Here is a 22,269-nt window from a genome sequence, read left to right on the forward strand (position 1 = left end):
TTACAGCTCAATATTTTTTTTTTTCAAATCATTTATTTATTATTATTTTTTTATTTCATTACACCCAAGGCAGAATAAAAATTACTAAAACTTAAGACTTTTACAATTACAGTGACAAAAACAGTTTAAGAGACCCACAATTTAAACTGGACTGTAAAATTTTTAAAAACAAAACAAAACAAAAACAAAAACAAAAACAAAAAAACCTTTTATAGTCTTGTAAAATGCCCAGGCATTCTCCAATATTACAAATACTGGTATATTTTTACAGTAAACAACAAAAATGTAATATATATTCATATATATTTATATATACTAAAATCCCATCACCAAAAAAAAAAAAAAGAAAGAAAGAAAGAAAAGAAAAGAAAAGGAAAAAAACACAATAAAGGAAAAACAAAACACACGTTGCCACTTTGGCATTCAGGGAAAGTTTCAAAGCAAACCTGAAAGAAATGTTTAAAACACACATACACAAATATTATTTTTACCCTTGTACTTGTATCAATACTGTAAACTTATTTTAAGACAGAGTGCACTAAATTCTGTGTTTTCTTAGTTTCTGCATTTCCTGATTTTTGTCCAGTCTCTTCCTTAAATTTTTGTGTGGCTTTTTGTCCTCTCCTTGCATTTCCTGTTGAGGGACAGACTCATTTCATATAGCTCTATATATAGGTTTGTGCCTTTATATGTACATATGCATACATATATACACACACAGACACGTCGATGTTGTGCTGGGTACTCCTAAACGTAAACTCAGCATTCTTACATCTGTATTAATTTAGATCATTCTGTTGAACTGTCACATTACACATTAACGTTAACACATTTTAGCTTTTGTTTAATTTGTTCATTCATGACAAGTGTTGAATTTATCGGAGACAATAATTAGGAAGGTCATTATTCAAGGCACACTCATGTCAAATTGAATGGCAGTACAAAAACTGTCCCAAGCAAATTATTATTTATTATTTTATAGTGCCAGCATTGGGAAAGATGAACCTAATAACCAGGGGCACTTCAGTATCAGGAGATCCCAAGCTCCAGACCCTTCAGTACCTTTTCTGTCTAGCTCTCTATGTGTGTGTCTGACACAACAAAAGTGTGGGTCTGTTCAGAGCTGCAAGTTCGTACACTGACTGTATTCAAATGAGATCTAATCTTGTTTTTTTTAAAAAGGTGCCATTATTAAGGTGAATATGGCTTAAAGAAAACTGAGTTCATGATTTTTAAAATAATAACTGGACATGAAGCAAACTGATAAATTAAGTTTATTATTTCCGCACACAACTAACAATTTTAATTCCTAGAGAGGTGGCTTCATCAATTAAACTGTACAATCACTAGAATATAACAAATCACAATTTACTACTAAGGTCATTTCAACAAATTGTCATGTATTTTAGCACAAAATGCATAGGGATGTGATTATTGTTATTATTTTCAATTTTAGCAATAAAAATTTGAGATTTTCAATTCAACTCAATTTTATTTATAGAGTGCCAAATCACAACAACAGTCACCTCAAGGCGCTTTAATATAAATTATATAATCTGCAGCAATACAGTTAAGCTCTTAACATGCACCAGGTTGCCAGTGGCTGGTTTAAGGTTAAGTTCACATGTACTCTTTATGTGGAATTTTTGCCTATCAGTCATACCCAAATGTAAATCTTATAATATTTTGTTTGTAGTTTCTGCAACTAAGCTTTTTTAGTATGTGACTAAAACACAGCCTAACCCTATCCCTCCCCCTATCCTGTAGGGTTAGGGGTAAAATTCAGAAAGCAGAAATTTTTAAGTCATGTGCTTTGTCGTAACACTTCTTCTGTTATAAGATTGACATTTATGTGTGCCAGTTACATGAAAATTCCATACAAATGGGTAGACGTGAATCTATCCATAAGACTAAAGAGGTCACTTGTAATGGTAAATGGACTGTTCTTATATAGCGTTTTCTACTCAACGTGAGCACTCAAAGCGCTTATACGTGTCTCATTCACACAAGCACTTGTTTGTCTAAGTGCTTTCTATCTAACATTCGCACTCCGATGAACACATCAGGAGTAACCTGGCAATGAGTATCTTGCTGAAGATACTTGTGCATGCAGACTGGAGCAGCCAGGGATAGAACCACAAACCTAGTGAATGATCTGTTTGACCTCCTTACCCACAGCCACCTCAAACCCACTTGTGATCTGGTGGATGTTAAGAGTCTAAAATGAGGCTAAAACTTTAGCCATGTGAGGGGTGAAACTGTCTCTGATGATTACAAGTTGTTTGCCAAGGGGCAACACGGGAGTGAACAGGTAATTAAAGAAAAGTAGTACAGTTTACCCTGAGATGTCCATGTGCGCTCTCTGTTTCATTGTTCTATCTCTTGCTATGCATACTTGTCATGGCTTCATGCTCGCTCCTAATAAATAACACAGAGCATATGGCTTCATGCAAGAGACAGTGCATGGGTGTATTAATGTAGGTGAGATGGTAGTAAAACGAAGTGGGTGTGGAAAGTTGGAGAAACAAAGGGAAGGATGTTGTAGCGTTGTTGGAGCTTGGCACTATGTACCAGTCAGCAGCTGCGTTACCTATAATCAGGTTCTTGTGGCTGATCATAGGTAATGGTGTTTTCATGAGGAGACAGGGTTTATGAACCTTGGGATCCTCTTCCATTTATTGTCAAATATGACACTTCGTGCTACATATCCAATTATATTGACATGTTTTAGAGTCAGTTCATGCTACAATGCCAAAGGATTGTTGTCCGCGTATCACACAAAATAGACTAATTCTAGCATTCTCAGTTAACGCCACTTTCAAATTGGAGATTGAATTCAGCAAATTTTCAAGAAATTACACATTTAGCTTAATATACAATTTCCTACAAGCAGTGGCCAAAAAATAAAAAAGACTTAAAATGGATTTCTGTCCTGTAAGAACTCTCAGGATATCATATGGGTTTAAAAAATAGTAATGCAAAAGAAAACAATAAAAAAAAGCCTAATAAAAATGTACCTGCACATGCCAAAATACAAAATCCAATAAATACAGAAATTATTGCACAGTTAAAGGCTCCATATATTTTATAACTCAACTGACGGATTGTTTAAAAATGAATGCCAAATGAGGCAGTTTAGACAGCTTCAGTTGATGTTAAGATCTGTTTTGATTTTTTTTTCTCAGTTGGCAGTTTATTTAATCAAAGACACAAAAATTAACCCAAAATTAATATCATATAAAAAAGTATCCAGCTACCCCTTTTTATTATTTTGAAGTCAAAGTGTGGCGCAGAGTATAGAAACAGGGAACTAGCTCTAGGCTCTCTCTGTTTGTTCAATTTTGACCTCACTGGTCATCAAATGTTCTCCGTGCCACTTTTTCATATGTTTCTCCAGGGTGCTGTACACACTGAAGGGCATTTGGCAAATGTCACAGCGATAGACCTCTTTACCAAGCTGGCCATGTGTCTTCATGTGGCGTGTGAGCTTGGAGCTCTGGGCACAGGCATAGTTGCACAGCTCACACTTGTAGGGCCTTTCACCAGTGTGACTACGCCGGTGCACCGTCAGGTTGCTACAGTTCTTGAATACCTTACCACAGAATTCGCAGGTGTCACACCTCCTGCCATCTTTGGAGCTAGGTCGACCTGGACCAGGGCCTCCACTTAGATGAGGTGTGCTGCCCCCGCTGGCAGTGCCACTGCGGCCAGACAAGCCACCGTCCAGCAAGTCACCTGGAGGGGTTGAGAAGCGCAGGCTGCCGTTCTCTGATGAGTGCTCAGATGAGGTGGCGAAGGGCGATTGTCTGGAGTCACTGAAGCCTAGAAAAGGGTCTTTGATGAAGTGGCGTGAGGCAGCATAGCCCACCAACCACTGTGAGTACACGTTCTCAGAAGGAATGTGGGGTACTGGGGGAATGTCCAAGTCCTTTTCTATCTTGATCCTCTTATTTGAGGAGTTGGACAGGGTCGGGCTGGTGATGGGGGTGGGCTTACGGGGGAACAGACCTGAGAAAGAATCACCGGAGCCACAGTTCCGGCCATTAATGGTTGTCCTCTCTTCCTGTTGGTGGTGATCTATTTCCCCAGCCACTGAATCCTCATCTCCAGTGTCCCGCTGGCCATCTGAGCCCCTCTTGGGGAAGGGCATCCTTTTACGATTGTCAACTATCAAATTATTGTACTGCTGTATAGAGTTGAGGCCCCCACTTTCCACCATCTTCTCAAGGCCAAGGGATGACTTCTCTTCTGATGGAGGTTTAGAACCATTCTCCCTGTTCCGGTAGAACTCGGACTCCATGCTGAAATTTGATTCTGGTCGACTCTCATTCTCTAGTTCCTCTTCCTCTTCCTCCTCTTCTTCCTCCTCATTACCTTCCCCCTGGAAATCACCATCACGATTCTTCATTCCCTCACCTGTGACGTCACTAGTGCCTGGCTCTGGGGAGCTTGTGGTGGACAGGCCATCATCCGAACGCCCCATCAGAGATCCAGCCTTGTGCATGTGGGTCTTCATGTGGCGCTTCAACTTGCTTGCCTGAGAGCAAGCGTGGTCACACAACTGGCACTTGTATGGTTTTTCTCCAGTATGGCTGCGCCGATGCACCACCAAGTTGCTCTGAAACTTGAAGGTCTTACCACAGAACTCACAGGACTTGATCTTGTTCTGTGTCTGGGGAGGGGTGGTGCTGTTTGGGGGCATCGGCGGCAAGGGAGGGGTGCTCAGAAAGGGCGACTTTGGCCCAGGTTGGAAGGGATTGGGGTTTAGTAGTCGATGCATAGGGTTAGGCCTGTTGGGTGATAATGGTGGCGTGGTGCTGTTAGTGTTCCCTGCTAACTCTCGTAACCGCCTGGAGAAGTCCATAGACTGGGACTCCATAGCCATAGGTGTTAGCCGCATCACCCTTTCAAAGGCACTGGGGTGCTGGGAGATGAGGCCCATTTCCTCGGCGCTAAGGCGTTCCAGGCGATGGGGGTCCAAGTGGTGGCGGGGAGGTGGACTGACAAACGGCGGTGTGCTGGGGAGGCGGTTCTCTACAAAGCCTGGGGGAGGTTCACGGAGCAGAGGTCCTGTCATCCTCAGTAGGTGGAAAGGGTTGTTGTCCCCTAAAAAGTTGGTGAGGGGGGACTGTGGAATGGAGTCATTGCCCATGGGTGGAGGCATAGTGAGACGAGGTGTGAGGGCTGTGCTGGAGGGGCTGGACTCAAGGTAAATGCGAATGCCATGGGTATTCTGGGCATGCTGTAGCAGGAACCAGGCGCTGGGAAAGGGCTGCTTACAGGTGGTACATATATAGCTGGAGGGCTCATCCCTTCCACCTGCAACAGAAAAGAAATAACATATTAAATATTTGAGCTGAGACACAGATTCCTCTCTAAAATACCTTGTTAGATAAGCTTTATTAATGTGACCTCTTTCATGATTTAAATTGACTTTAACAATAACTTTTTAAACAACAACATATTTTCATTGTGTACATTTTTCTTGACTGAAAGGCAGTGGGATGCCAGGGGTGCTTTATAGTCTGCCTCACACTGCCACTTGCTGGAAAGACTATGGGTACTCATCTTGTCACATAAATTCTAATACTAATCATGTTTTGACAAGTGCGTTTTCACAGTCACATTAGATCAGCCCAGACTCAATCCATGTACCAAGAGGTGCTAAATCTTTCACTTAGTGCAGAGAATCTCTCTCTAACAACCACTATTATGGTGTACTGTATGTGGCTGGATGTGTGTGCTGCATTGGGGCCTACACATGCAGTAAGTATGATAGATAAAGTGTTATGTGTGTAGGCAGGCTAGCATGAGCATGCTCAATAAATAATTGTAAAAACCCTTCCTGCAGAGTTGGCAGAGTTAAACTGGCTAAAGTCATATTAGTTAAGAGAAGACTAATCACACGCCGCCAAATAAAAACCTGTGCTTATCTGAATAAACTAATCTCAGTCCTCAGTGATTTTATAATGTGGAGCAGAAAAAAAAAATTACTTCCTGCAACAGTGCACACTCCTGACAGTATTTTAAGACAGAGAATTGTTAAACCCTCTTCAACGCTGAACCTTAAATACTGACTGTGTAATTGAGCCTGAGCAACACAAGCTGCTTAAGAGTTAGCGACAGCACCTTATAGTCGCGCTTTATAATAAACATTGTTACAATTGTAAACTGATGCACTTTATAATAACCATAGTTCATAAATGGTAAATAAATAGTTAAGTACATTTTGGTGAATCAAACCATTTATTAACTATAATTATTATAAAGTGTTACCAGGTATGGCAAATCTGTCAGTCATGGTGTGAAATTAAGTGGAATTACAGAAAAACACAACATAGAAACACACAAATTATAATCAAATGATTTTGAGAAGAAACATTTTTTAACAGATAATTAATGCAAGTTGTATCACAACAAAGAACCACCAATCCACAGTATAACTAAATCCACAGAGCACACCTTACACACAAGCATAAAGACACAGATAATTATAATTATACTCCTGTTCTCATTCTTGTATTCAATGAAGGCTCGCAGTCTTGACCTAGTACACTAATTTCAGATACTAGGCAAAACATATGCTGCTCTAATTGTTACCCTTATTTGTGTGTGTGTGTGTGTGTGTGTGTAGCCGTGAATCTTTTTGGCAGCTAAACACACACACACACACCCACACACACACACACACACACACACACACACACACACACACACACACACACACACACACACACACAATCAAAATAACAGCCTCCAGTGTCTCAGCTTTTGTCTGCAGGTTTTATTCCATCTAAAATATAAATACAGTTTTCTCTATCTGCCTGTATAGAAATAAAATAAATATATGTATTACAGATATATGAATGTACTTTTATCTGAATTTTTAAATTTCTCTTGAAATGCACACAAGCTGAATACCATATCATACCATAAATGAAATATTTAAAAAAAATAATTTAATAAAAAACTCTGCAGAAGGTGTCCATGATTTAACATTTTCCAATTCAATAATTGATTAATTCATATTAATAATTCCATAAACACCGCTCACTGTCCCTTGCTTGCACTAGTGTGTGTGTGTGTGTGCGCGCGCGTGTTAAGAAGTGGTGAGAGATGGAACAGCTGTTTACCTCCACAGTCCTGTAAAGCCTTTTGACTTAATTATAGCAGGGACCACACATTCTCACACACACACACACACACACACACACACGGCTTTTGTCTGCAAGTTTCTCTCGCAGACACACACACAAGCTGTTTTACTGCTGAATCTTCAGTGACTCTTCGGACCCTTAACCCTCCAAAAAAGAAACATTCACCACCACCTCCCTCTCTCTCTGTTCACTTGACCCCCTTGATCTGAGAGCAAAAGAGAGAGAGAGACAAAGAGGATCCTCCCTCTGTCCATCCTCTATCTCTTCAAACTCATCTTCTGCTGACAGAGTCATTGGAGGGTGTGTGTGTGTGAGTGTGTGTGTGTGTGTGCGCGTCCGTGTGTGTCTGAGCAAACGAAAGAGGGAGCGAGTAATAGAGAACGCACCATTTCTCTCTGTCCGCAGTGGAAGGATCAGGTCATGGTTTTTGCTTGGGGAAAGTGCGTGCGTGTGTGCGCGCGCGCGCGCGCGCGCGTGTGTGTGCGTGTGTGTGTGTGTGTATTGTGTGCGCCCTCCCAGGGGAAAGGAGTCTAACGCAGATGGCAAATAAAGTATGCAGCCTGAGGCGAGAGCACATTATGCTAATTCTAATGTCAGCTGTACTTTAATATACGACTCTATTTAATCACCCCATTATTTCCTATTTCCATATGAAAAAACAGAGAGCGAGGAAGAGCGAGCGAGCTGCTCATCACTTTATTTGGTAGAATGCAAAGTGCCGTGCTTTATGGAGGCAATGAGAAAACACACTCCCCTCCTCAGCATCTGCACAGATACTTTCTGCCTTTCTTTCCCCTGCCTGTGTGTCTAACGTGCGCACGCACGCACACACACACACACACACACACACACACACACAAAGCTTGAATTACGACCTACTGTATGTCTATTTACAGTAAGTGTGTGCAGTGTGTGCCTGTAAAGGTTATAATAGTTCATTTTGTGTTCCCAACACCTCGTTTTTCCTTTATAGAAACATGAATGTTTTCCATGACAGATAAACTTTAACACGTGGAAACAAATTACAGAGTAGATTTATACTGCCATGTAGAAACAACCCTTTCCTTACTTTGCTGTTATTTATCTTGACTTCACTGGTTTTATGTCTCACTGTTCAGTATCCATCTGTCAAGATAACACTACTTTACCAACCACAAAATGTATAGCCTGCTGTTAAAATCCCCTCTTCAGCCGGGGCTGCCAGACACATGCAAAAATATGCAAAAATCCTCTAACTCTGACATGTCAGAGGGAGATATGGTATATTTTGTAGCTTAAGTAGACTTCCAAATTGAGAGGGTGTGTTTGGCCTGTGATGTGAGGAGAATGAGGGATTTTAGTGTTTCCTGCCTGCACTAGCGTCATGTCAGTGAGAATTGACATTTGAAATTATTTATGATTGAATAATTGCAGATATGCAAATGCTACGAATAAAATTGGGGAGTGATCGCAAATATTTCCCCCGGAAATGATTCAACAGACTGGAAGAGAGAGACGGTGCCTGCATTAACTAACATGCAGGTTTTGTTTTATTTGTGATAAAAAAATAAAAAAATAAAAAAACTGATTCATACAAAATAGGCTAGTGTGCCAGTTTCTGTCAAAAATGAGCAAATGAGGCCAAATGTGGGAAAGTGTGCTATTAAAACGTAACTCTTTGAAACAGATAATAGTTGATTCTAAATTACACATAAATAACTAAAGAAATAACTAATATTCCATCACAAGAGAAGAAGAAAATGTGTAAAACATACACTGTACTGCTGACAAAACCAAGCACCTTCAAATGTGTCCAAAAATGAAACATTCAAAATCATTTTTCTATAACTGTAAATCCTTTCTGTGTCTACCAGTGGAAGTGAAGTCTGGCTCTCTGCCTGTGTTTAGTTTGGCTCACATTCACACACACACACACACCTACACACACACACACACACACACCAATTCTGTATGTATGATATCACATTTTTAAACAAAACCATACACACACCAAATATTATCAGCCCATTGTAAGTGATGCAAAATGAGGAAGATGAATTTCAATATTGTTTCTTTCCTCTCAAACAAATAGGTTGTGATGAAGTTGGCTGGGGTGAAAATGATTGTGCATGCATGTGTGTGTGTGTATGTGTGTGTGTGTGTGTAATAATGTCCAGCAGCAGATATACAGAGGAGAAACATCCTCGCTCCCTCCCCTTTTCCTTCAGCCCATGCTTCTCTCCTCTGTGTTCCTTTTTCCGGGTTCAGTTTCACACAGTATAAAACTCTCATTACTGTCAGATTCCAGTTTTCACTATGATTCAATTTGCCATAATTACTGTTGCTGCCACTAATAAAAAAAAAAAAGGGAAGAGAGGGAATGTCTCGAAAAGCAAAGGTGCAAAGGTCAACTGGCAGTTAGCAGCATTCATTTTCATCTCAGTGTATTCATCTGGGGCGGCTAATGGCCCAATTTTCTCCTCCTCGGCCCTCAATAAATATCGCTGGAATTACAGGTTAAATAGCTAAATTAAATCACAGCTATTACAGTTGAAGGAGGGAGGGGGAGAGGGGGAGAGGGAGTCGGATATGTACAATTAAAGCAGAAGCACACATCAACACAAAAGTGTGCGATAAATGCAGTGAGTGTCAGTGGAGTGCTGGCAGGATTATTGTGTTAAATTGTCACAAAGATCCTTTTTCTCTACAGTCAGAGGCCAAGAAAACTCACACAGAGAGAGCAAGCGGAGTTTAAGCAGCCGGAGCAGAGTTCAGATGACTGATCCTTTCAGTGTTTTGGATCCTCGTAAACTGCAGCTATTCCTTTGTTTTCTTACATGCAGAAAAACTGTAAACTGAATTTTACCACCACAGTTAAACTTTCAACCACTGCAGTCACTCCCTGAACTTTAGAACATCAAAGCAAACTTCTTGGAGCAGAGCGATCTACAGGGTACATTTTTCTGGGGTGGGCCCTACCGTCCCTGTCTCTGATAAATTATTTTTTTATCCACAGTGAAGTAAAATTTTATCCCCACTCTCTGATTTTTAGTGCTGCATCTTGAAAACGTCTGCAGAGCAAACAATAATCAAATCAGAAATGGACTTTTACTTTCAACACTCAGCATCCCGTGGCAGCAGAGAGGACACTGCACTTTCACGGTGCCACCGAGCGCCACTGCTACTAAGTGAAAACTACTGCTAGCTAAATAACAGAGAAATGAAAACGACTGAGATTTACTGAGTGTAAACTGCACACCTGATCGTCTACAATGATAAGATCTGCAGCTTCTGATTTCAGCTTGCAGTTATGCAGCAGGGCTGCTGTCTCACAGCACTGATATGAAGCTTTCTGAAGAAATTTTACACGCACAGTTTGTTGACTGGAGCAGCAACACTGTATGTAAAGATCATCCCTATCCTCATCTTCATTCACTGCATCGGTCACAAGTTACAGCCTGAGGTCCACAATGCTGTAAAACATATTACAGAACTGAGTCATTTTCACATATTTATTGACTATTTTAACTCCAAACTGCTGCTGGACATATTTCATATTAAATGCTGAAGTAAAATGTCAAAGTTATCCAGCTAGTTCGAAGTGAAGGGGGGTATTAATTTTATTTAAAACCTTGTGGTTATAGCTATGTTTATTTTCTGAACTTACTTAGTTGATGTTGATAATTAATCTATAAACAATATATTAAGAACAGTAATAAATACTTCGCATCCCCCTCTGGTGTTTTCACTTCACTGAGTTACTGACACAACCTCAGGCTGGTTTCATAAAGATAGTGTAGACTGGTATGCAGCGTTAGGCCAGTCTTAGTTTTGTTCATAAATAAATCTGATACAAATCAAACTGCTTTACAAAAATAAAGACAAAGTGATTTTATTAGCCCCAATTATTGTATATTGACACCTTCCCTCAGGCTAAGTAGCTTAAATACTTAATGTTACTGTTTGCAATCACAACACCTCCACTAACCAAGAGCACCCAACAGCAAAAAAACAAAACAAAACAAACAAACAGAAAACAGGTAAAACCACATGGTTCTTAATTTTCTCTGGAAAAAAGCCCACTGTATAAAGTTTACTTCATGAGCTGCATCATTAAATCTTCAGCCAACTAGTCTCAACACAAGCCATCATCAAAAAGTAAAACTTTTTTCAATTTTTTGTTCCTCTGGCTATAGATCAAAAAGAGGTGACAGCCCATAACGTATCCTCTGTAACATTATTTTTAATGCTTTTAACCTCTGAACCTTTAGCCACAGTCCCACACATTTCACACTGTTTCTCTCAGGAGCTTTTCTCGTTTAAGTGTTCAAAACAGGCCAAACGTCCACATAAAGGAGTGGACATGAATCAAACCCCACCGCTAACTCTGACCCCAGATGGGTCACCAATGACCTGGTCCACTTTAAGACGTTAAGCAGCTGTTTTAGGCAAACATTTCTTTTACCTTCCTGAAGAATTTGCATATCAAAAAAAGAAGAAGAAGAAGGAGCTGACATGAGCCAAGGGTGCAGTGGCTCTGTGTGTGTGTGTGTGTGTGTGTGTGTGTGTGTGTGTGTGTGTGTGTGTGTGTGTGTGTGTGTGTGTGTGTGTGTGTGTGTGTGTGTGTGTGTGTTCTCCTCGTAGCCTTTTGTTCCGCTTCTAAAAAGTTTCTTGACATTTTTTTTTCTGCATACATAAGCTGTGTTACTATTCTTCCATGGTGATTCCCAACCCCACGCCCAGATGCGCACACACACACACACACACACACACACACACACACACACACACACACACACACACACACACACACACACAGAGGCCGAGTTCCTCATCCTGCGTGGCTAATTGCTATCATAGCACGGCAGCAAAACAAATCACACACCATGTTTGCCCACTCTTATATGTGTTTACACTCTACATACATCATTGCCACAGTAGAGGACGCTATAATTTTATTTATTTATTTTTGCTCTGGGGGAATTAATAGATGTTTATTTGGTTTGTGTCTCCACCTAATGAGATAAATTCAAAAAGCAGAGTTCATTTGGCGCCGAGTTGCCACCATTCTTCGCATCGTGTGTTAGTTTTCAATGAAGTGGTTTGGAGTGCAGGGTTTTAAAGGCCTCCAACATGCATTTTATATTGGATTTAATAGTTTACAACTAAAATCACAACAAGACCACACAGCAGCAAGCGGCTTTAATTAAATCATCCTAGCTGTGCAAACATGAGAACTTTGTACTTTTCTTCCAACATCAAACTCTTTATCGACCGCATCTGAGTCGACGATCGACTGCAGCTTCCTCACAGCTCACGGAGCTTCCAGTCACTCAGACTGAAATGTTCATGTGGGAAAACTGAGTCATTGCTTAGTCCAGCTCACCACAGATGCTCCTGGCTACAGACCAAGAGGCAAACCCCAAACCCTTGCTGCTATACAGACTGTTACTGTCAGCCGACATACCACAAACTCAGTTTCTGGGTGGATTTGATGTGTCCAGAGTGAAAAACTGAATGGAAAATTTAGTGCTTGTTTTGGAAGGATTTTGGGCTAATTTAAAGTATGGCTGGCTCTTAGTAAAAGAAATAAATAAATTGGAGATGCATGTGTTATTATAACACAACAGCTGAAAAGTGTTTTCCCCCCTTTTTTAAAGAGCCTGAGAGTGTGAAGGTTCTCCTTTTATGACATCAGTAAGGAAACCTTCCTAGAAATCATTTTTTCAAATAATTTGTGCAAGCTGCTTATTAAGAGCCAAGTTGCAGCCATATATTAGTAGCCAATATTTTGGCTATAGAAGAGGAAGATGAAATCTCCAGTCTTAATCTCACTTACACTCTCAGAAAAGAAGTATCTTTTTGTACCTTTAACATATACATATGTAGATCTGAAGAGGCAAAAAGTGACTTTTACCAGATCCTTATTTCAGGGAGTCTACGCAGTTCTCAATACTTTGGTTGTATGTTTGCCAAGAAAAACAAATACACACCAGATCTACTAGAATTGGCATATATGTCATTTCTGAGGGCACAAAAAGGGCAAGAAAAGACGGTGATGGGTAACTACAGTCGCTGCGGTTGATTTGGAAAGCCCCGACTTAAACAGCAGCATCTCAAAAGGTCTCATGAAATGAACTTGATAGATGTTTGGAACAAAGTGAATTTATTTAGATATTTAGACATTTATTTAGATATTGTTGCCCTCTCTTGTTCTGTACCTTACTCTGTCTCTGTCAGTGGTTACACATCCCTCTTTTATCCCAGTATGTGCTGAACTTTAGCATTACCCCATCTTCTCTGCATGTTATCCAGCCAACAAAGGATTATGGTTGTGCAAGGTGTGTGCATACAAGTGTGTATACAAGCCCTACACTCATAACAAGAAGGGGAAGGAGGGGGGCTTTGACATTCTTGGAATGTTAAAGGAAGGCTTAGCTCATCATAGCCAAATTACAATGCATTTAGCTCATTAGGGGAGCAGCAGTGAGAAAAAGACGAGGAGGACAAAGAGGAGATTCTCTGTCCCTCTCGCCACATGACAAGTGGTCCCGTAGTCAAAATGAGGGGGTGAGATGCACTCCAAAACAAACTGCTGCAGCAAGCTATGTGTGTGTCTGCGTGCATCCCTGTCTCTGTGCCCTGTTAACAAATTAGAGGGATTACCAGAGGAGAGTGCCAGAGCATACCAGCTAATCCCACACACTGGCCTGCACCACTGCACCTGGGGAGCGTGTGTGAAGCTGTGCATATGTGTGTGTGGGGGGTGTGGTGGGAGGAAGAAGCTCTTCCTGCCACCAGTAGGCTATACACAATGGTTCATCCTGGCCAAACACAGCCTCTGAAGCCTGCGGGTGGAGCGCCTAATCCTGGACACACACATATGCACATGGCATGGAGGGTGCACCTGATATCTGCCACTCTGTCAGCGTGTGTGGAATTTGTGTTTCTGTTACAAAGACAAGCGTTACAGTTGAAAGTAACTTCAGGAGTCTTTTTCAAACCTGTTAATATCTTAACAGGACACCAGTGCAGTGTAAGGGATAGTGCGAGGATCTTTCAAAGGGAATTTTCATCTATATGTCACAGCCAGATTTCCCTCTGCCTATGGCAGGACTGTATGGTCCACTGTATGTAAGAACCTTCATGAAGAAATTCATGAAGTCCTTACTAGTTAAGGTTAAAGGAATACTTGGCTGAAAAGAAACCTGGGGTTGTTCTTATTTTATTCAGTTAGTGATGAATAGCAAAATGGGTAGCACAGTGGTTAGCACTGTTGCCTCACAGCTAGAAGGTCTGGGTTAGAATCCACCTTGGGCCGGGACCTTTCTGTGTGGAGTTTACATGTTCTCCCCGTGTCTGTGTGGGTTTTCTCCAGGTATTCCAATTTTCTTCCCACAGTCTAAAGACATGCAGTTAGTGGGTTTAGACTAACTGGTGATTCTAAATTGCCCATAGGTGTGAATGGTTGTCTGTCTCTCTGTGTTAGCGCCGCGACAGGCTGGTTACCTGTACAGGGTGTAGCCTGCCTCTTGCCCTGTGACAGCTGGGATAGGCTCCAGCCTCCGTGTGACCCTAAACAGGATAAGCAGAAGTGAATGAAAGGGTAGTAAAATGTCCTAGCTTTATGCAGGGCTTTTTAAGGATCAATTATTTTAATCAGCCATTAAAATGTATTTAAATGTAAAACATGTGCTTGCTGGCATGTATTTTACAATAAATACATGCCATACATAAATACATGCCATACATGCCATACATAAATATTTTCTGTCATAAGGCATTTTGTATGTATATATATATATATATATATACTTTAAGCAGAGGAAATCCCTGAGGTTATGGCTGAGGTTTTTACAGACATTTTTAACTTGTCCCTCTGGCGGTCATTTGTGCCTACATGCTTCAAGTCCACCACCATAGTGCCCCTCGCTAAGAAAAAACATCACAACCTGTTTGAATGATTACTGTCCCATCGCACTCACTTCAGCTGTAATGAAGTGCTTTAAGAGGACGGTCATATTCCCATATTAGAAAAACCATTCTGGACACATTAGATTTCCTGCAGTTTGTATATTGTAACTGTTCTACTGACAACACTGTTAATGCAGCCATCTATACAGCCCTCTCACACCATGAAACTAAGGATGCTTGTGTTCAAATGTTTACTACAGTTCAGCATTCACCATCGTCATTCCAACCCAACTGGTTGAAAAGCTGGAGAGGGTGAAGACCTTCAAACTCTTCTGCACTTACATCTCACCTGGACCCATGACACACTGCAGATCATCAAGAAGGCTAAAAAAAGGCTTCTTTCTAAGGAAGCTGAGGAAATCTGGACAATCCCCCAAACTCTTCAGTAACTTTTCCACATCCACAGTGGAGAGCGTCCTGACAAACTCCATCATAGTGTGGTCTAGGAACCGTGTTCTTCGGGACATTCAGACTCTCCAGTAGCACAATTCATTTGTGGAGTTGCCTTTCCCATCGCTACAGGAAACTTATAATACCCGGGTTATAAAGAGGTTATGCTGTCCAATGTAACGTTACAGGAGTGTGAAAGCAAGAACAGCCCGACTAAAACACTGTTTCTATCCACAGGCCATCAGCCTACTGAACCACTGACTGATTACTGAACTATAATTATCTGCCATAAGTCTTTCAACACTGACCTGTGCATTTGCAATTTTGCACACAATATAATTCAATTTTATATAATAACACTTGTTCATTCTGAATGTGTTACCATTGTAATAGTATGCATAACTAATTGAACTCTATATTCTGACTGCCCTCCGGGTTTATTTAATTTCATTGGACAGCATAACCATGGTGTTTTGCTGCGTATATGACAGTAAACGTCTTGAATCTTGTGGATGCTCTGCGTTTTGTCTGACGAGGTGAAGTCATTGACATCTTGTCAGGTGAAGACTTGGTTTGGGTTCTGTAGCCACAATAAAGAAACACTGCCATGAGCTTGATTTGACTGAGACAGCAGTCCAACACATTTTTGGAACCCTCACCTTCTCCTCTCTGTCTCCCTGTCACCTGTCCTATCCAAATCCCTCCGCACCCACTCGCCACCTCCTCCTCTTATGTAAAGCTCGTCCAAATTGCACACTGCCAAGTGGGAGTCTCCTGGAACAAACCACATGCACACACACATATGCTTGCAGCTCCATCCAAGACTATGATGTAGCAGTGCACCTCCTGTCTGAATAAGACATATTACAGCTTCGCCCGACACCAGTATCAAGAAGAGGATCTCTCTCCCTCTGTTGTTTCGGCACCTTTCTCCCTCACTTCACCACTGAACCCGACCAGCATGTGAATGTATCCTTTAGCAGCTGTTTAAATGTCTTCATCCCTAAAATTGCAGGATAAAAGGAGAAATATTTGACATGATTAACTGTGCATGTGCAAACAGAAGCAGAAAGAAAAGCTTTCGAAGTAGAATAAGAGGTGAATAAGAGAAGGGAGGGGGTGACGGTGGAGGAGTGGAGGCTGGGTTCTGAGTGTTTTGGTCAGACTCCACTTGTTTATACAGAAATAGCAGCGAGAAGTAGAAGCGGGAAGGGAAGTGGGGCAGGTCGAGAGCAGATCCAGACCAGAAGGGGGTTAGGGGAGGACGTGGATGGAGGGATGATGGGACAGGTCTGTGCTGGAGGCCCTTATAAGGCCTGCACGACTGGAGTGCTCTGGAAAGCCAGCAGTGTCACTGCTAAAGTATATACCTGCAGGCAGGGGGACCCTCCTCACAATCTTTTCATTATATAATGTAACCTTATAGCTACTCCTTTCCATGGGTCTTTTACCTAAATGGCCCGCCCTGTGAAACCTTACAACAGAAAAGCTGTAAGGCCAAAATGCATGTAACTGAGTTGATTTGAAAGGTGACATATTCTAGTTTTCTGAAACTATGCTTCTTTAGCGCACCATACCCCTAAGTGGCTCACTGGTGATTGGGTGGATATCAAGAGGTTAAAATGTCCGTATTAACAGCACATGAAGTCTGAGTTTAATTGCAGCTTAACAAAATCCAATAATTACCACTTGACGTCCACAGAATCAGCTCAAACAGATAGTAAACTGGTCAGCCATCTGTCAGCAGCTGAGTACGGTAGAATAGCTGACATTGTGTGACTGGTTGTTACCATTAACACTGGTTAAGTGCTAAAGTACAACAGCTTGTTAGCTTAAGTGTTTTGGAGGAGGAATGTGATGCAGTTCTACAACCAAAATTACTAAACTGTCCTTCAGCAAAGCCACATACATGTTATTCATGGTCTGTATTTTAGTAGTTACAATATTATACAAAAGCCGACTCTCATTTCTTTATATTTTGCTTCATCTTCATTGCAGGTCAGCACTAGTTTAGCATGGGTCAATTTAGGAGAAGTGATTAGAATTTTGGGACATTAGACATTAGCTAGCTTCCAGATAAGAAAGATCATTGAATCATAGTTTATTTCTTAAGGGTACTTAACTGTAGAAAAATGACCACTTGCTCAGAAACCACTCACAGACAAAGATTCAGTCTTTGTTCAGACCTCTAATTTTACCCTCATCAGTGAGATACACAGAAGAAAATTAATTTTCTAGTTGTCTAATTTCATAGAAAACTTAGATGTGAAGTTGCTTTAAATCATCCTTCAGTGGAGCAGAATACACAGGAGACTTTCAGTCCCACTGGTTCTGTAGGTCCTGTAGGTGTATGTTTGCACATGTGTGTGAGGGAGAAAGATTTTATCAATAATAGTTGCCTTTCAAAGTCCTTCAAGCAGAAAAGTTCGAGCGTCTTTTTTCTCTCTTCACAGACCTTAATGTCACAGAGACACACAGAGAGTTGATGGGTGTGAGGGTCCAGCCAGCCTCACTGCTCATTAGATTCAAGCCCTGACCATTTAGGTCAAGGGCTTGAATGTGGGTAAAGACCCTATTATTGTAGGGTCTTTACCCACAATACAAAGCGCCTTGAGGCGACAGTTTGTTGTGATTTGGCGCTATATAAATAAAATTGAATTGAATTGAATTGAATTGAATTGAATTGAATTGAATTGAAGGTATCTGCTGCTGGTTTGCTCTGCTTGGGAGTGTTTCTGTGCATGTGAGTGCTAGCAGGCCCACACCAAGCTACCCTGGATGCCCTGAGCTGATTTCCCATGCCATTGCACCTCCTCACCACAGCCTGGAAAAACCGTGCTGCTGTGTTTAGGACTAATGATGTGAGGCCTGCAGAGGTTGAGGCCTGCTGGCCACCTGTCATGCTTTATCCACTGACCAATCACAGCTGGAAAAAAATGCCTCAGACCCTGCAGTTTTTGTCAATGCATGCATAGGGTGGTCAAATGGTACTGCAGTGTACCTAAGGCATCTAGACAGCATAAGAGCATGCTGTGGGGACAGTGGTAGTAAATGCAGTGGAGAAGCCTGTGGTGATTAAGCAGGCCATAGACAGAGAGTGAGAAAACACCTGCTAACTTGCAGCTTCCTCCTCCAGGTATGCCTTTTATTTATCTGACGTCAAAGTGGTGCCAAAGGGTCAGTCAAAATCTCAAACACATGACAGAAGCATTCTTGGTCAGGTATACAGGAGCACACGTGAAGATGTTCCTCTCAAAGCTCAAGAGACTTTTAAGTAATGTAACCAAGTCAGCGGGTTATGAGCGGCTTTTATTTTGAACCTCCACCTCGAGTGCAGAAGGGCAAGACGGAAACACTGAAGAGGATCTTCCTGTTTCTAATCAGAGGGGTGCTGCCAGTTATTGGCACACAGCCAGTATTGTTTGCTTGGCCAGTCGCCTCAGCCTCACTCTGAACAACAAATTATTCCAGCAACGGGCAATTTTAGTTTAACCAACAGGTAGGAAAGGTTGTTCCCGTGGGGAAGGCACTCACGTATGCTTTCACTACCTAAATAACAACAAATAAAGAATACAATTTATGTTGCATTACTTGCATTCCTGTGAAACAGGACACAGGCCGCTTCTCAGGAGAAAAACTACACGTTATTGATTTATTTACAGATTTTAAAAAAAACAAAAAAAACAGAGAGAGACGGCAGCAGGCCCCAGATCCTCTCCTCCAGCCCTCTTTTTGTTATCTGTGATGTTGCTCAGAGAAATCAATAGAACAAACTGTAGCTAGCAAGCTTTTGTTTATCCTGTCCTCTAAGTGAATAATTCAGGGGTGTCAGCAGGGGTGAGGCAAAGCTTTGATACAAACGAAAGGGTTTGGTGTTTGCGGGAGGGGGAAATCTAACTCCCCTCTTTATCCCACTGTTCTTCCCCCAAAAGTCTGGAGGAGATGAGACGCTGAAAGCAGCGAAAAATCCGGTTCGAGGTGTAAAGACTGAGGAGACTGCGTCTCTGATTTTACAGCACAACGAAGAATGTCCCTCAACAAAATAAGTGATTATGAACACTGTTTACATACTCGTGTGAGGGAAAACACAGTAAAGGATTGTGCTGCTGTGGTAGAGGAGGGGAGGTAACCTGCTTTTAGGGCTTTGGGAAATGCAAACAAATGTTAAAGGATTAAAAAAAAAGAAGCTTTTGTTGTGAAATTAGCTTTGGCAGTGATGAAGGGGTGAAAAAGGAGGCTTGAAGTAGTTTCCACTCTGCGTCTCCTAAACATGAGGGCAGAGGTGTCACTTAGAGGTGAAGTCAGGCAGTGTCAGAGCCAGAGCATTTTTATAGGGTGAGATCATTACTTACTGCAGGCATGGCTGCCATGTACAGCAATAGCCTCCTGCACATAATAAGCATTTTCATGCAACCCTCAAAACAATTCCCAAAATGATTCTTTAATTGTTGACAAAGCTCACCATTTCATGGGGTGAAACCAGCTGTGGTCCTCTAACAGGTTTCACACCTGCATGTTTCGCTAAATGCTAATCAAGCATAGATTCAGAAGATGTTAACTATAGATGGGGATGAAAAATAGGTGCAAATCCATATAAAGGGGTACATGCAAACCTACCCCACCAGTGACCTGAAGGATGTACAGTAGTTAATAAAATGTCTCTGACTCTCTGAGAACCAAGTCATCACTGGTGAAGACCCCCAGCCCTGATCTGAAACGTAATGCTAATCCTAGACGATCAGAATAAGTCTTTTTAGTTTTATTAAATTGTACCAGCTTTTGGCAACTAGGGAGCAAAGAAATAATTTTAGCTGATAGATATCACATTTCCATAGTTTGTATTTCTCCAAAATACAAGGTCAGGATTATCACCTGTGATTGCTTAGACCTCAGAGGGTTAAGGGAAATGCAGCAGCCACACGACTAAATGTGTTTCTATCATATAAGATGAATAGGAGAGGCTTAAATTGCTTGGATTGGATGTCTTACCTCCCAACCAGTAAGTATGTGAAACTGGGGAGATTTAAACCCTTCTAAACAAGGGGATCATCATGTATTTGTCAGGCTGTGTCACCCCAGCTGCATGCACAGACATGCACTACACACACACACACACACACACACACACACACACACACACACACACACACACACACACACACACACACACACACGAGGCAGCAAACATTTCCAGCAAAGTCGCTAAACCTCAGCATCCCACCTTCGCCACGCATGCACAAAAGTCCTCGGTCTCTTGTAATTGAGGTTTAAATCTTTTCCTAACATCCTTCCATCCCTCACTCTTCACCAAACATGGACTGCACCAACACAGGGCCCCTAATCCTTCCCAGTTTAACCAAGTGAGAAATTAGCTTTTGTTAAGTGGCGATTTGGCCAGTGTTAAACGCCAACAGGCTATTGTAGAGGAGAGAGGCAGTTATGAGTCTCCCCCAAACTCACCGAAATACTGCGATAATCCCATCCTGTCTGTGTGGCTAGACTGGAAATGCTGCAGCCTGCTAGTGCACAGTGACAGTACTGTCAAATTATTTTTAGTCAAGAGATATGTCTTTCCCTGGTTGGTCTAAAAAGGTTTGAAGCATCACCATGTCAGCTTAGCTAGAAAAGCCTGTTGTATATATTACCTGTCTCTGAGGTGTTGTGTCTGTTTTGCAGCACGTACATGCCTCCCCAGCTCTCCAAAGCCTCTCGCTGCCATCCGCCCAACTTTACTAAATCAAATCTCGGATGCAGAGTTACAGCAAAAGCCACCAGTGTCAGGCTGATAGACAACACAAGGAAAGGCTGCGGATTCAGATCCTCAAAGCTGGCGAGATGGAACAGGCTGTTGTCACAGGGGCAGACAAGACAAAGCACAGCGTTGTCTCTGAGACACAGCAGGGAGAAATCTGCCACAGAAAATCCCCGCGACTCGGTCTCAGTCCGAGCAAAATTCAGCAGTTAATTCAGAGAAGATTTTAATTGCAGGGTGTTATGACATAGCCAGAAGGCACGATATATTCAGGCAATCAAAAACAAAATAAAAATGAATAAATAAAAGTGCTGCTAGAGAAAGCTGACAGTGACCAGCTTGCCAATCTCAGCCTAGATGACTCTTCATTCTGGACTGTGGGAGGATACCAAAGTTCTGGACTTGAATGTATTCATGCAGGACACCGTTTGTGGGAAAATTCACCTTTGCATGAATATGTGTCTTTTTTGTGTGTTTGTTGCTGCAAATTAGATGCAAAATTGCCGTCCCTCATACTAACTACCCAGTTCTGTTATTTATTTCAGCCTAAGTGGAAGTTCCTGTACAAAGTGTGTTTGGGTGGAACACTTTCCAGATACCAGAAACAGAGCTTGACAAATAGGTGAGTTCTTTTTTTTTCTATTTTTACACCGCAGTGATACAGTTCAGCTCTACAAGTGCCTAAATCCCAATACACTCATCCAACTTTGCTGTATTTACATTTTAATTATGATTCCCATACATTTGAGGTTTGAGAGCCTCTAAAGCAAAGCATTGTCTGCATGTTTTAATGTTGCAAAGTCTAAATATTTTTTATGGTACAGAACACATAGAATTACCCAGTAATTAAAAGGCACATCTGAAGAAAGCACAAGCACTCGTTTGTGTTTGGCACTCCTGTGAACAATTTATTAACCCTCCGTTTTATGGCAGAGTCCTCTGTGTGTGTGTGTGTGTGTGTGTGGTGTGTGTGTGTGGGGGGGGGGGGGGGGGGGGGGGGGGGGGGGGGGGGGGGGG

The 22,269-nt window shown here is 41.6% G+C and overlaps 1 protein-coding gene across 1 annotated transcript; it reads right to left on the minus strand.

The window, feature by feature from the left end:
* Positions 1 to 3,228: 3,228 nt before the first annotated feature.
* On the minus strand, positions 3,229 to 15,541 carry LOC115777708 (B-cell lymphoma/leukemia 11B-like). Its single transcript, XM_030725670.1, has 3 exons — positions 15,393 to 15,541; positions 14,646 to 14,683; positions 3,229 to 5,319 (listed from the first exon to the last, which is right to left on the minus strand). The coding sequence occupies exons 1-3, from the start codon at positions 15,539 to 15,541 to the stop codon at positions 3,317 to 3,319; spliced, it is 2,190 nt and encodes a 729-aa protein (XP_030581530.1). The 3' UTR covers positions 3,229 to 3,316.
* Between the last annotated feature and the right edge of the window lie 6,728 nt (positions 15,542 to 22,269).

Source organism: Archocentrus centrarchus, unplaced genomic scaffold (assembly GCF_007364275.1).
Source record: "Archocentrus centrarchus isolate MPI-CPG fArcCen1 unplaced genomic scaffold, fArcCen1 scaffold_66_ctg1, whole genome shotgun sequence".
In the NCBI taxonomy this organism is placed as follows: Eukaryota; Metazoa; Chordata; class Actinopteri; order Cichliformes; family Cichlidae; genus Archocentrus; species Archocentrus centrarchus.

Coding starts and splice junctions, on each gene's coding strand:
- LOC115777708 (XM_030725670.1), bottom strand. CDS start 15,541: ATGGAGTTTGTCAGGACGCTCTCCACTGTGGATGTGGAAAAGTTACTG. Junction 14,684..15,392: donor GTCATGGGTCCAGGTGAGAT/GTAAGTGCAGAA, acceptor GAGCCTATCCCA/GCTGTCACAGGGCAAGAGGC. Junction 5,320..14,645: donor GCAGGCTACACCCTGTACAG/GTAACCAGCCTG, acceptor TTTCTGTTGCAG/GTGGAAGGGATGAGCCCTCC.